Consider the following 15,233-nt stretch of genomic DNA (forward strand, 5'->3'; position numbering starts at 1 on the left):
CCCTCCTCACACCCCTTTCCACTTTGTTATAAGCTCCCGAGGAGAGAGTGAGGAGGAAGGGTGCTCATTTATTCTTTTTCCCCCTCTCTCTCTCTCTCTCTCTCTCTCTCTCTCTCTCTCTCTCGTCCTCAATTTTCAGTTTCTGTTAACCTCCGTCTTTCATCCTTCTCCTCCTCCCTTCTCAGCGTTATGATGGAGATTCGCTGAGGGCGTCTCAGTCCTCGTGGGTGATGGCAGGGAGCACAGACACGTAAACATGAGTCCACAAAATGAGAACCCTCGCTGTGTAAACGCTACTTAACATTCAGAGACAGTTTAATTTTTAGTTCCAATTTCAAAAACAGTACTTTGAATTTGAAAATAAACCATTCTTACTCCTTTTGCCCCCCCCCCTCCACTCTCTCGCTCTCTCTCTTCTTCTACCCTTTTGGCCCTCACCTGACCCTTGACCTCCACACAAACAGCCTGCCCTGAGCCAGCGCTGACTCGTTGTCTCTGCGACAGACGGACGTAGTGACAAACGCTGCCTCATCTGCTCTCTTTTCTCTGGCATTTTCTCTTAACATCCTACAGTAACACTTCATTTCATATTCTCCCTGCCAAGGTTATCATGTATCTGTCTTCCTCATCAAACTCTTCCGTACAAGAAAGGTTTTCAAAGGGTTGTCCGTCTCATCTGTCTCCTCTCTTCCTCATGTTCTGCCTCTCCTGCCTTTTCGCCGTCCTGACGACGCATCTGTCAATTAAAGCAATGTTTCTCATATGATGCCAAGCTAAATTCCTGAGGGAGCGCACTGCCAAAGCATGTGCTCTCCGCATGATGTGATTCGGTGCCTGGCATTAATGAAAGAATGATAGAGAATGCAGGAAGACAGAGCAGGAAGGCAGACAGACACCCAGATGCTGACTGAGTAAGAAGGAGAAGGAATAAAGTGAATGGATAATTTCTTTTTCTTTTCCTTTCCCTTCGTTTTTCCACTATCTCCCCCTAACCTCAGGTTTCCACACCACATTCCCTCTGAGGCGTCTTCTTCCTCCGCAGCCTCTGATTGGCCACCTTAACCATAGTCACTCCAATTTCGCATTTTCCAGCCCGTCTCCTATAGCAGAGTAAGGGGATTTGATGGCTGCACGAGGTGCTACAAAACCGCTGCGGCCACAAACCCTGCCTCTCTTTTTCCGGTCGTCTGGAAATTTCTGCTGTGCATACACTGAACAGTAAGGAACTGCTACTGGAATCCAAGCGGTCTCTTTGCTAATGTTTAACATAATCCAGATAGCTGGTTTTTCTCATAATGGTAGCGGTTTGAATATAGTCAGGCTGCCTCTGTTTTTTTTTTGGTTTTTTTTCATTCCCAAAACTAAAAGATCAGAAAGCTTCGCTCGCCTCAAGTGTAGTCTGACCTCTACATTAGCAAGCAACAGTCTCCTCAGATGGCTGGAAAGTCCGCCCTCTTTCTGGGGTCCCGAGACCACCCCACTAAGGGAGTCTGTCTGGCAGATGTGCCCCACACTTAAGCAAAATGGAGGAAATAGTTGAGGCTGCACAGTGGAACCATGCAAATGGAGGATAACTTTTTTCTTTTTTTTTCCTGTTTGTCTTTTCTGTTACTACACCATTTATGTGCTTTTAAATGCCAAATTATTATTGGTATTTCCATTTCCATACATATGTGTGATTCATTCTTTCTCCTTATTTCCTCCTCTCCAACCCTCCTGCTGGAGCGTCTGAGCATCTGCTAGAGCGATCAGCTGTGGGAGAGGAGAGGAGCGGTTTGAAGGATAGTTCGACAGAGTCTCTCTGGATCACATGCTTTTGTCATTATGCCTCTCATCCTGTGCTGCGCTGGAAACGCTCCAACTTTGCAGTTCTGCTTCTAACGTTTATTTTTTCCCCTCGCCGGCCTTTATCCATTTCAGATGAATCCTATCTTGTTACATTTTGGGCACTTTGCGAATCGTTTCCTCAAAGCCATCGAGGTTCTTCCAGACTAAATGATCTTTTTCTGTTTTTTTAACATTCTTTCCATTAGAAGTAACAATAACTTTTTTTGACACTGAAGAGCCCTGTCTGTCTCCTAAAATAATAATACGATTACAACATCCTGAGCACAAACATTGTAGTAGTATTTCATTCCTCTTATGATGATGAATGGTTACTGCTACTTATAACTCCAAAACTGTTCTCTCTCTCTGTCCAACCCACCCTCCGTCCTGCCAGGTGATGTGTTCCCGGAGGACTTTTCCATCTTGGCCACGGTGAAGCCCAAGAAGGGCAGCCAGTCCTTCCTGTTGTCTGTGTACAATGAGCAGGGCATCCAGCAGCTGGGACTGGAAGTGGGACGCTCTCCCGTGTTCCTGTACGAGGACCACACAGGCAGACCCAGTCCAGAGGACTACCCCCTCTTCAGAGGAGTCAATCTAGCTGATGGAAAGTAGGTTCACCAGTCGCTGGCTCAACGAACATCCACCAAGGAATATCAGACTCCTGTTTTTTGTTTATGCGTCCTCCGCTCTAATCAGAGTCCAGGTGGATGTGTTAGACCTCGGCGAAGTGATCTGTGAGCCAGGTGTAGCTTAAGCAACGGATTTGTTTACAACATGTTATCTTGTATGATATTGTATATTTAATCCCTTACATGTAACATGGATTAGAGTGTCTTTCTATTTATGTCAACAATTAGAGTAAGATGAGTGGAGGAACAGAGGTGGATGTATTTGAACAAGAAGCCAAAGACAGAAAAAAAGGGGCCCCTACACTGTTAAGAGTTTGTTAAGTGGACAGCGTGTAACCCAGTAAGTGTGTGAATTAACGTCGCCTCCCTTTCTAGGTGGCATCGAGTGGCCATCAGTGTGCACAAGCAGACCATCACCCTCATTCTGGACTGTAAAAAGAAGACCGCCCAGAAGCTGCTCCGAAGCCCCAGCCCCATCGTCGATACCAAAGGAATTATAGTGTTTGGAACTAGAATACTTGATGAAGAAGTCTTTGAGGTAGGCACTGTACTGTAGCTCTTGATCTACGTGTTGTTATGTTCATATTAAGTCTTTGGTGTATATTATATGACTGGCTCATTTGGGTGACGGCTCAGTGCTCGCTGAGAGGCCTGTTTGCCAGATTCTCACTGGCCTTCCTCTCAGCTGTGTCCATGTGACTCAATGTGACCTTGATAAGTGGGATGAGGGAACTGATTTATAGTTTTGACAACTGATGCATTTTTGCATCTCCCATTATAAACTGTTTTCAAGGCTGCACTGAACAAGTCAGCATACCAGGCCAACATGACTTTGATTTAAAGGTCCCATATTGCATAAAGGTAGATTTCCATGCGTAGTTTGATTTATAGAGCAGGTCTAGGTTCTATATCAATACTGTGAAAGTATCAAAGCCTCAGTCCACAGAGAAATGCACACAGCCTGTATTCAGAAACTGAGCCTTAAAACGAGCCGTTAGGACTTCCTGAACTTTGTGATGTCACAACAAAGCAGTCACCACCCTCAGCCATGCCCTAAGCCTGGTCCACCTGCAACCAACATCCAACCTTGCAGGATTTAATTTCTCTGATCGTTTACCTGAAATCTGCTATATTTTTATTCAATCTCTGTGAAAACAGTCAGCCAATCAGAAGAGAGGCTCAGAGCTCACCGACCTGTTGTTACTAAAGCTCCAGAGAGAAGCCTGAGAGAAGAGATGTAAAACTACGTTGAGATGTTTTTTTTTGGTGCTTAAAACCACAAATATATCTTCTTATGGAGCATGACTTCAAGTAAAACACAGGAGAAGTGTAAAAGATGAGACCTTTAAAGCAAATAACATAAAAGTGTAAGAGATTCTTCATTTTTACTACAGTACAGACACATGTGGCTGTGGTGCACATGATGGTCATCACCAAACCCTCATTCTGTATGTCATGGTGCACAGAATACGGATTATTGTAGCAGCCACATCCTCTATAGGTTTGTGGATTTAGCTCTTGCACACACGCACAACGCTGCAAATCAAATTTAATTTAAAGGTGCCAGATATTCCACATCCATTCAAACGAACCTCACGTCCTGGAATTCAGTTCTGCTTCCAATCTGTGCTGCATTTGTTTGCTCTTCAACTGTGCATCAGTTGTTGCTGTTTCCTTTTTTTTTTTTTTTTTTAACCTTTTGCCTCATTATGGCCACTCAGCAGCTAAAAACCTAAAAGTCAGTGTGTTGTATGTCTGTCTTTGGTGTCGGTGTCTGGATTCCATGTCTGAATCAGCTGCAGTATTTTTGTTTACAGAAGTTTTTAACAAAACAGTGACAGCTTTTCATCATTAGAATGAGGGCTTTACCTTTTCCTTTCTCCTCTTTTTAAAGAGCTTTGCTGCAGGAGATGAAAGATTAATGGTAATCTGACTGGTGGCAGGAAGCCTTTTGGGATTTATAATACCCGGAGGTACCTGATGTGCATCACATTATAACATAAAATACTTTTTGTCTTTACCCAGTGTGAAGAATCAGAATTAGTTTGGATGGTGCCTATAACAAGCTATTGTGTGGGTATTTGTGGCTCTTAAACATGACCCCTGTGAGGGACACACACACACACACACACACAGGGAGAGAGAGAAAGAGAGAGAGAGAAAGAGAGGCACAAGGCACAAGGAATACTGTTGTCTTTGTCCCGTCAGAGTTGTGCTTGTTTAAAGGGGGATTAGTCTGTGAGGCTGAGGCCCTCAATAATAATTAGTAACAGAGGCTGACTGATGTGACTGATGCTGAGCCAGCTGACCTTTGACCTCACTGCTGCTCAGTGAGAACAGACAAAAAGAGAGAAATATGACATCACTTCCCCCTCCTACAATCCCTGAAGTTGGTCTGCCGAGCTATAGGGAAGCAGGATGCATGATGGGATATATAAAACTTCTTGCCCTCATGTTGAGAGTGTTTAGATGTGGAGTGAAGCAGAGGAGCACAACACTGTTTTCTACTACACAGATTCTGTTCATATTTCCAGCATATTTTTTGGCTTTAATGAGGCATAAATACAGATGTTTTTGTGTGTATGTGTAAAAGTTATTACCTCCCCCTACACCTAACTGATGTTGGGAAATTCCTCCAGTTCTAACCCTGCTCTAATTTTCTTGTTGCCCATAGCATGCTCATCATGAGAGCGAGGTGATACAGGGACAATTTAAATCTTACCTAGTTATCGGAGCACACAGCAACAGTCCAATGGTTACCGTGGGAACAGACGGATATTTTGTGAGAGATGTTTAAAGCCCTCCTGCTGTGTGTCTGCCAGTTGGGAGACAGGACAGGCTCCAGTGCGTGCAGAAAATGGAAAATATGCCACATAGTTTCCAAATTATGCTCAGCCTGCACTCCTCTCTCTCCTCCCCTCCCTCCCCTCCCCTCCCTCCCCTCACTCCCTTTTCCCCTCTGTAGTTTAGTCTGATCCTGTGTTGACTTTTGCCAGAGTCAGTTACCACCAAGAGGTGCTGAGCATGAAAACACACACACACACACACACACACACACACACACACACACACACACACACACACACACACACACAAAAAACATATTTGATTTCACCAGCAGGCCAATTAATTGAGTTGAGTCGAGATCCTGCGATTTCCAGTCAATCTCTTTAGAAAAGCAGCGTGTAAAAAGGAGGAATAATAAGACAGAGCGAAAGCCGAAGTGAAGTATCAATTTGAGAGTTTTTTCTTTTTTTTTTCTTTTTTGACAGCCCTGATTTAATATCTCTGAACTTCTCAGGAAATTGCTTTAAAAGAAAATAGTTAGTGTTGACATGAGTTAAAAGAGGCAAAATAATATTCTAGTTCTTCTTCTGTGTTTCCTCTGCCTGTGCCTTTTCTTTACATACAACAGTGTGGAGAAGAGTAGCACTTACTGTATGTTGAGGTGGTTTGTGGTTTGGTTTCTGACATGGTTTTGTGGCCACAGAGCATCTACCCTCTATAAGTGCCATAATGTTATTTTTTTTCTTGCATAAGAGTACTGTGGCTTGTGCCAGCAAAGATTATGAATGTAGTTAGAGTGGTGATTATGTAAGCAGACAGGTATTTAACTTGGTAATCACTGTTCATCAGCTGCAAATGAAATAGTAATTACTTTTTTTTTATAATGATTGTAACGCACTTGTAAAAGTCAGTCATTATGAGTCATTATCTTAAGGAAAGTCCAGCTAATGACTTTTAGCAATGTTGTTTTGCCTCATGACTGAGGGTTTCGGGATGTTTAGATCATGTGTGTGTTTTTATCTGTGTTTTTCAGAAAGTAGTAGAGAGTTTGACATAGTCCATCTGCAGAATGTGTCCCCTGATTTCCCCCCTTCACTGTTGTTTCCCAGTGAGCGTGCCAAGAAAAACCAGAGATAATTTAATGCCCATCCCTCGGTTCTGAGTAGCGTTCAGTGAAATAAATGGCTGCGGTTGGTCTGGGGGAACACAAACGGGACAGATGAACCACTCGGCCTCATTCAGAGGTAATCCGCAGGGGGACCTCGGGTGAATCGAGGCGGCCAAGGTGGAGCCGTGCAAACACAGCAGTTCTTGTCTGGGCCTCCATTGTCTCAGCCGAAGCAGAGCGAAAGCATCCTCGTCCAGTGGGCGATTACATAGTGTAGTTTTTGTCACAGATATATGAGATAAATTTGGTATTTTAGAGAGTTGGAGGAGAGTTTCGATGTCGAGAAAACGAGATGTTCAGGAGAGAGAGGGTGAGAGAGGGAGGAGGAGGCGCGGGGGAGGCTCGCGCAGGAGGTTCAGGTAGAGGAGCCAAAACTTTTGGGTCAAACTCTGGAAAAAATGAGGAGCTCTCTCCCCACTGATGTCAGTCTTGGAACAGCAGCCACACCACATGACATCATCCAGAGGTTTCCTTGGTAGCCGCTGATAGGCTGTCCCAGGGCTGAGCAGGAGGGGGGGGGTTGGGGGTGGACGTGCATGTGTGTGGGTGTGTGGGTGATAAGATGCGGAGGTAAGAAAGCGTGATGGGCTTCAGAAGACGATGCCTGAGGTCAGACATACTGAAATAAAAGATTAGATGGATAGATAGATACTTTATTTATCCCCTAGGGGAAATTCATGAAATATTTAAAAATAATTATGAATAGAGATGGGAGTGAAGGCAGGATGATACGAGTAAAGGAGCAGTGTAAAGAGTTGGGAGGCCTTTAATGGGGCTGGGATGAAGCAAGTTGTGGGGCTCCCATGGTGCAACCAGAGCCAGGAAAAAAGTAGTAAAAAAACATGCAACACATGAGCTTGATGCTCGTTAAGAGCTTTAATAATATTGTGATGGCATGATGAGTTTTACACATCCTGTTTCCTCATGGACTGTTCTTCAGTTCTACTGCCATCCACTCAGCCTCCCCTTTATAGTTCACAGTCATCTAAGGTAACGATGTTTTCACCCTCCAGAGCTTCTCCTGATTTACATCTCAACAGAGTTTGTCCTGCAGAGTATCTACTGACACCACAGTCCACATTTGCAGTAGATTTCCAAAATTCAGAATCAGACTTAAGCTCATTTTGGCTCCGTTTAGTAGTAGTAATAAAAAAAACGGTTTGGCTGACGTTGCCAGGCCTCGACTGGGCTTCTGTTCTATTATTTCTTATTAGCTCCAGTAAAGCTTTTGAAACCTGTTGCTCCGCAGTTCAACAGTTTTCAACAAATGTACCTGACTCTTTGATTCTTTGCGTCTGGGTGTCAGGAAGCGGTGAGAGCTGCTGAATGGAATGAGCTCCTCTCATGGAGATCCATTAGCAGAGACTGGGTCACGAGGACTGGTGTGGTGCACAGATACAAAGGGGTATTTAGAAATGTTTCCACAATAAAATATGTCATGGTTGCTCTGATCTGAAGCGGACAGCTCCAAATAAACATGTAAATGCATTGAGGATGCAGTGAGAAGAGACTATTAAAGACACATTTTAGACGCTTGACCACTGACCGCTAATTAATCCTCGACTAGACGACCCAGACGTGGTTGAAATGCATACAGCAAACAACTTGGACAAGGTTTTGGAAGTTCACATGAAGCAAGATAACAAACATCCACCTCCGTCCTCTTATGTCGCTGCAGTGTCAAGTGCAAATGTGTCTCATGCAATTTTCAGTTTTCACCACAGATGAAATCATGTCCGTGGGGGAATTGACACATTTGACATCAGTTTTTAGAGTCATGTGTGAAATGCAAACTGTCCCAGCTGGATCCAGAGATACACTGTGATCCAGATGTAACAGCACACATACGTCTCTGAAGCATTCGTCATCGGTTATAATGGATTGCGATGACAGAGTCAAGTGGAGAATTTATGAGAGCGTGGCCACAATAAAGCTGTGAGTTTCAATAATGTGGCCACAACGTCACTTTTTATTGATGCAGTGATGTATCTCAGGAGTCTGTGATGTATCACCAAACACTAAAAAATGTTACATCCAAAAATCCACAATGTAAAATCCCACAGTTCACCTTCCTCGTACGTATTTGTTGTAGTCGTGTATTTCTGCGTTATCTTGTCCAAGCCATATGTCATGCTTCACTGTCAAAGCACACTACCTCTATACACCTGAGGCCGAGGACCGGGACGTAGACTTCAGTAGCCTGAGGGAAGATGGAGTTTCCACCATGGATAATTAAGAGAATTTCCTTAACTCATGTCAGATGTTTGTCTTTCACCCCCTTATTCCCTCTGTTATTCCTCTACTGTGTCAGCAAACCCTGAAGTGTGCCCTCAGCACTTTTTTTTTTTTTTTTTTTTTTAATTTTAAATATGTAGATTTCAGCAAAATGGCCAAGCCAAACACTCAGGATCTACGTGTGTTCGGCGAGGCGAGCCGCTCTGGTTTCCACTCCCCCAAAAAGAACGGGAAATGGGAATATGGCTGCCCATAGTCCTCAGAGGTGTGGGATTAAATTCTTATGCAGAAGGCGGGATGTGTGATCGGGGGGATGGGAGGCTGAAGGGGGAGAAGACCCTTAGAACAGGATAGTGGCAGAGGGGTGAGGGAACGGTTAAGGTGGCGTGTAGTGGATAAGTGGGGTGGCAGACGGGCCTGTTGCTCTTGGCAGCCGCTCTGAGCGTCGGGATTGCGCGACAGTCTGGAGGGGAAAGTGCATGCGGGTGAAAATGTACTGGTAATGGTTTAATGGTGTAGATTTGTTGGAGTGTATTTTCTCTGTCGGTGCGTGTATGTGTGTTTCTAACCATCTATGTCTGCTTGTATGTACTTAAACAGCTATGTGAACCCATCTTGTGTGTGTACATGTGTGTGTACATGTGTGTGTGTGTGTGTGTGTATCCGTGCTGATTTATGGCCCCTGTGCAGTGAGCTGACCTCTGCTGTGTGTTGTTTGGTTTTTGTGGTCAGGTTGGAGAATGCCCAGGCGCTGGGACTGTGAGTGTGCCGGTGTGGGCTGGCAGTGGGACCAGGGCCTGGCTCAGAGCTCATGGGTGACTGTGTAAATATGCTGTGAAAGTAGTTCGCTTTAAAATACAGCCAGAGCTCGGACCTCCCAGAGTCTTATCCAGCTCCGTGGGGCCCCATCCAACCCGTTTTCCCTTTTGTTGACATCTGACCAGGAAAAATGATGAAAAACTAGACTTGAGTTTTCCTTCATAAAGCTGCTGTCTTTGTTTAATGTGAAGTTTAAAGAAGGTAAACAGAGTCATTACCAGCTGTCCCTGGGGATATGGGGAAATAATGAGCATCGGTTTATGCTGTTTATTTCTTCCTATGCCGCTCTAAGCCAAGAAAGACTTCATGAAGCAGCATCCCTAAACTGAGCAGCAGGGGGTCGTCTGACATCACCCCGAGACCTTGCTCTAGTCGAAAGAACCAGCCTTTCACTTCATGCCTGAAGTATGTGTGTGTGTGTGTGTGTATGAAAGAGAGAAGAGCGTGTATGCATGTGGTTGATTTTGTTCAATTTCAGCCACTCATACAGCAATAATATATCCCATTCAAAGCCAGTCATTATGCCGCTTTCAGTCGCATGCATCACATCTTTTATAATAAGAGAGCCAATGAACTCGGTCCACCCGTCATGATTGTGGGTCAGGTTCAGATGGAGGCAGATGTTTGGCTTTGTGCTCACTGGAGCACTCTCCTGCCCCCACCTGGACGCAGCCAGAACATCCAGCAGGGATTTAAAAAAAAAAAAAAAAAAAAAATGCGGGGGCCAAACAGGGTGAGGATCTGGAAATGAAAAGCCCGAAAGATGATGTGACATTTTATTTGCTAAAATGCAGAAATGACAGATTAATGCAAATGTTTTTAAGTGGTATTGATCAGTCTGGATTTGCTCGGCTTCCGTGATCTAATTATAAGCTGCGACCCCCCTGTAACCACTCACACATACACGTGCAAGTTTTGTGTGTGTGTGTGTGTGTGTATGTATGTGTGTGTGTAGCTTCTTTAACATGAATTATGTGAAGTGAGGTCGCCCGCCGCTCGCGGCCACAGCCGACAGCTTTTCCACCAGGGCTCGACGTGAGGAGAGAGAGCGTCGGCCAGGAGCAGAGTCGTATTTCAGCGGGATTCAGGGAGATGGTGACAGCGGCAGCCCTGTTATTGTCTCAAAATTCTGCCTTAAGCACCACTCTGATGTGCCACATGATGCTCCAGAGTGAAAAATGCCACTGTCCCCTCTTCAACTATGGAGAGCTGATTGCATGTCTTTTATGGTTCCCCGAGGAGTTTGGGTGTGATTGTGTAATTCCAGGGTTTTTCTTTCCTTCGGTGCGCTCTCTTTGGGTGTGGGATTGGTGCTTATGTGTCTGCATATAGAGCTGTGTATCATCTCATATCTGGTATATTTTGCTCTTGCTTTTTTGTCGCTGTGTATTTGAGGTGAAGAATTATCTATAAGTTTTTTTTTTTTTTTTAGGTGTTCTTAAGTTTAAGTGTCGGGGTTAACCAATCATCCTTATCACACGCTGAATCCCTGACTCTGCATTTGCAATAGCTGCAGTTTCCTGTCATCAAAATATAGAGAAGTACCTTCCATACACAAGTAATAGTGTAAATATCTCAGGCTTTAATGGGCTGTTGGACGGCGTTGACCGTTCATCACCAGAATGCTAAATACTAAATGAGAAATTGGCATTAGCATACAGCTGGAGTACAGTATAGGAATATTTACCGCTTCCCTTACATCTGTAAAACAGCGGCTTATATAACGCTTGGCACCGGAATCTGTCGAGTGACGTGCAGTGAAAAGAGCAGCTCTGGCTCAGAGAAAAGGAAATCAGCACCAGCTTTAGTGGTTGTCACGGTGGATAAAGACTTATGACAATAGTTTTACTGTGAAGGTGTGCAGCTCTCATGGGAACAAATGTACTGTAGGGCTTTTATATCAGTGCAGAAATAATTTGTGTGTAAAGATGGAGGATGGAAAATGAAATAATTAGGGTAAACAGGCATCTTTTGTGATGCAGAATTTCTGGCTTAGACTGTAGATTGTGTGTGATTTAATACCATTGTCTGTATCTGATCAGAAACAGGAAATGAAACAAGTATTCACACAATTATTTGTGTAAAACTCTGTATTTTAGCAGTTACAGAGAACACCACACAGCCCGTGAAAAGATTTGGAGCTCTGGAGGAGAAAATAACCCCTAACAATGTCATTGTGATGCCTTCAGGGTCTATAACAGAAAGTGTGTGTTCCAAGATGGTGCGGAGGTTGATAGATGTTAGCATTTACCAGGCGGGGAAGGTCTAATGAAGAGACACTATGAAGTGACACTCTGGGAAATATAGGACCCTGTGTTTTTGGAACTAAACCCAAACTAAGTGGAAAAGTGAGGATATATCTGAGTCTGCTGCATTGATTTTCTTTTTCTCTCTCGCTGTTCTCTAGACTTAATCTAAGTGCAATTTAAAGTTGCTCGAACGCCCCTCTAAGTGAGATGTGATTGTTCCTAAAAATTTTCTTTGCCTATCCATCTGCAGTTGGTTTCTGTGCAGCGCTCAGTGCTTGGCTTCCTCTTTTTATAGTCCAGAACTTTTAACACAGAATAAAACTTCAGACGGCTGGAGCTGGCCCGCAATGATTGGTCCAACACAACTGAGCTCAGCTCAGGCTCACATTCTCTATCCAGCCCCCCCCCCCTCATATGCCTCTGGCTGTACTGTTAGTACAATCAAATGCAGCCATCAGCTTCTCCAGCTTCAATAAGCACCGTATAACAGAACACTTTTCTTTCTAGGCATGCACACTTTCTCTCTCTGTGTGTACATGTCACACACCATTAAACACATTCTTCCACGGTGCCCTCAGTGCCGCGAGGATGTTCTCGTTAATGCTAAAGGTGTATGATTAATTAGCTCATCTCGCTGAAATTGGGATCGCACCACTTGTGGTCAGGATCCGCGTTGACGTCCCCCCCCCCCCCCCGCCTGCTCTGCGAGGTGAAGAAAAAGAGTGTAAGGGAAAAAGAAAAAAAGGAAAAGCAGAAGAATGGCATGTGAATGGGAAAGCTGTTGCAATGCTCCAGACGGCAGGGCTGTTGTTGTTGCACTGAAGGCTTATTCCTTATTGAATGTGACCTCATTTCAAACAGTGAAATCCCATCATCCCCTCACGGTGCAGCTGTGACACACAGTCTTGCCAGGATGAGGGGGGGGGGGGCGCAGACTGTCAAACTGATACCAAGTCTAGCCTCCGCGCCGAGTGTGACTTTGGGCAAATGGCTCAGAAGTAGCCATTTGAAAGTTTCCTGGGAGCTCAGGGTTCATAGCTGGGAGAGTTGTGTAATGGCTACTCCGGTCCTTCTGTCTTGGAGGAAGTATTGGGATTTGTTTTCCCTGCATCCACCATAAACCTCACTGATAACATAAGCCAAGGACGGAGCAGGAAACATCATCTTGTGGAGTTTTGCGAGGGGTCTTTAAAGGATGCCAGACACGGAGTTCTGTGTGGTATGTTTCGAGTGTGTAGCATTGGGATTGGTAGTTCTCACTGAACTGTCACCGGTTAGACCACAAATGCAATCCATTTCTGGTTGTCAGGATAGATAGCCGTCTGTGGAGAATTTCATCTGGATAGACATGTTGAGGGATTTCAGACTCTTGGCAATCGGACATAATCAAAAACACTTCATGCTCTGTGGCGGTCTGTTCCCAGAGTTGCGTCGCTTCGTGATTCTCATACCTCCCTCCGAAAATATATTTGTTTCAGCAGAAGTCACTGAGTTTGATTGATGTGGAATGACATCACTGCATTTGGAAGTGTGATCGGGACACGTTTGGATGGATACAATACAGCGTATTTGGTGCCATATGCATTCTGTTCAGAAAACATGTGGCAGACACCCACACCCAGCTCCCTATGTAGCCTGGGGATCCTTCTGAGCCTTTTCTTCTTCTCCCCTGTTCTCTCATGCTCTTTTTCTCTCAATCTCCTCTTTTCTGTCTCTTTCTTTGAATTTCTCTCCTTCTGCTACTGTTCCACCCCCCCGTGCCTCACCTCCTCCCCTCCCTCCCCCCACCCCACCCCTGCGCCTCAACTCAGTTTATGCACACACACCTTTAAGTCGGATGGCTCGGATCAGCTATCTGTTAGCGCAGGTCTGCTCATGTTCTCCGTGTCGCACAGGCTGAGTTGATAAATTCGTCTTATACAATCAGCTCGAGGGCGGAATCACTCATGTCCCGTTCAGATCTCGGGCTGGGCTTATGTGTTCTGTTTAAAATCATTCATCTTGTTAAAAATGTGCTCTGTGCTTGTGTGTGTGTGTGTGTGTGTGTGTGTGTGTGTGAGCGAGAGAGAGAGAGAGAGCCTGTGGTTGTGTGATTGTTTGTATCATCGTCCGCAGCTACATGAAGTCACTTGTTCCATGTTCTCTTGTAACTCCGCACTGTTTGCTGCAAGCTTTCTTGTCTCACAGTCCGGTGCTCAGCCCTGATGCGAATCGACACTCTTGGACTCCAGACAAAGTTCTTCATCACTTAGTCACCCTTAGATTCCCCATGGTTTGACCTAGTTTCAGCGCTGCCTGTTCTGCATGTGATAATGCTGCACACAGATGTTCTCCCTCATCTTTATTTGCTTTCATTTCTCCCCCCGCCCCCCTCCAGGGGCCACAGAGTGTGAGACCGCCATGTCTGTCGCTAATGGCTGTTTGCTTGTTTATTTACATGCATGACCTTGTATCTGTGTCCAGTGAGTCTCATCCCTTCCTGTTTCTTTGGTGGTTTCCAGGGAGACATCCAGCAGCTAATGATTGTAGCAGACCATCGTGCTGCCTATGACTACTGTGAGCACTACAGCCCTGATTGCGAAGTGCCAGTGCCCGATCAGCCTCAGAACCAGGACCCCAACACAGACGAATACGTAAGTAACATGACCTTTATTATCTTCAGTTTCTATATGCTCTGAACTCACAGTGTCGCTTATGACCAGATGTAATTTTGCTAGATGTTTGCATATAGCATGAGGATGCAGGGTATTGTAGAAACTCAAGGAAGTTAATTTCCCTTAATCCATAATTATGTCTAATACTCAAATCAGATCTTGGTTGGATCCTGTGCTGAAAAGAGCCTCTTGGCTTATGTAGGAGACCTGCACTGTGCCAGAGGAAAAGTGCTGACTGAGAAGAAGAGTGTTATCAGGCTATGCAATTTGTTTATAATGTTCAGGAATGATGTGGTGCCTGCCTAAGCCTGCGTCTGCACTGAATACCAATACACTGTGAACATGCTAATCAAAGGTGTGTCAGAGAAGTGGTTAGAAGACGGACAGGAAGCTCTTCCTCTTGACCTTTTTCTTTGGCCCTGGGGCCTGTCAGTGTGCCTGCAGGGTACCCGCTTTTTTTTTTCTTTCTTTTTTTCTCCAGACAGTTTCATTAAGAAAGCAGTGGAAAAGTAATCTGTCATTGAGCCGTAACATGTTGCAACAGGGAGACTTCAGCAAGGAGGAGATATTGGTGCGTGTGTCTGATCGATGGCCGGTCTGTAGCACATGCATCAGCCTCGCATCAGCCTCGCAGCAGCAGCGGAGCAGTGGATCGTATTTAAAAAAACATGCTTTTAATAATTGATAGCTATTCTTTCTCTCTCAGTCACACTGTGTAATGTTTCTCTCCTTTAGAACACAGAGGAGGACAGCTACTATTATGAATACCCTTACTATGAGGACGTGGATGGCAAGCCTTATGAATCAACCTCTGATTCTGAGACAACCACAAAAGAAGTCAAGGTATTCTACCAATATATGTTTT

At 44.7% G+C, this 15,233-nt stretch overlaps 1 protein-coding gene across 2 annotated transcripts in view; it reads left to right on the top strand.

Annotated features, from left to right (window-relative positions):
- The window catches only part of col5a1 (procollagen, type V, alpha 1), a 71,865-nt gene that overhangs the window by 20,046 nt on the left and 36,586 nt on the right, over positions 1 to 15,233 (top strand). For both annotated transcript variants that reach the window (XM_023422225.2, XM_023422226.2), the window contains exons 3-6: positions 2,222 to 2,435; positions 2,832 to 2,994; positions 14,216 to 14,347; positions 15,104 to 15,211. In XM_023422225.2, coding sequence (XP_023277993.1) covers positions 2,222 to 2,435; positions 2,832 to 2,994; positions 14,216 to 14,347; positions 15,104 to 15,211 — 617 coding nt within the window. The remainder of the gene's footprint in view (positions 1 to 2,221; positions 2,436 to 2,831; positions 2,995 to 14,215; positions 14,348 to 15,103; positions 15,212 to 15,233) is intronic.

Source organism: Seriola lalandi, unplaced genomic scaffold, assembly GCF_002814215.2.
Source record: "Seriola lalandi dorsalis isolate HSWRI2012SDOR001 ecotype SW California unplaced genomic scaffold, Sedor1 jcf7180002054680, whole genome shotgun sequence".
Taxonomy (NCBI): domain Eukaryota; kingdom Metazoa; phylum Chordata; class Actinopteri; order Carangiformes; family Carangidae; genus Seriola; species Seriola lalandi.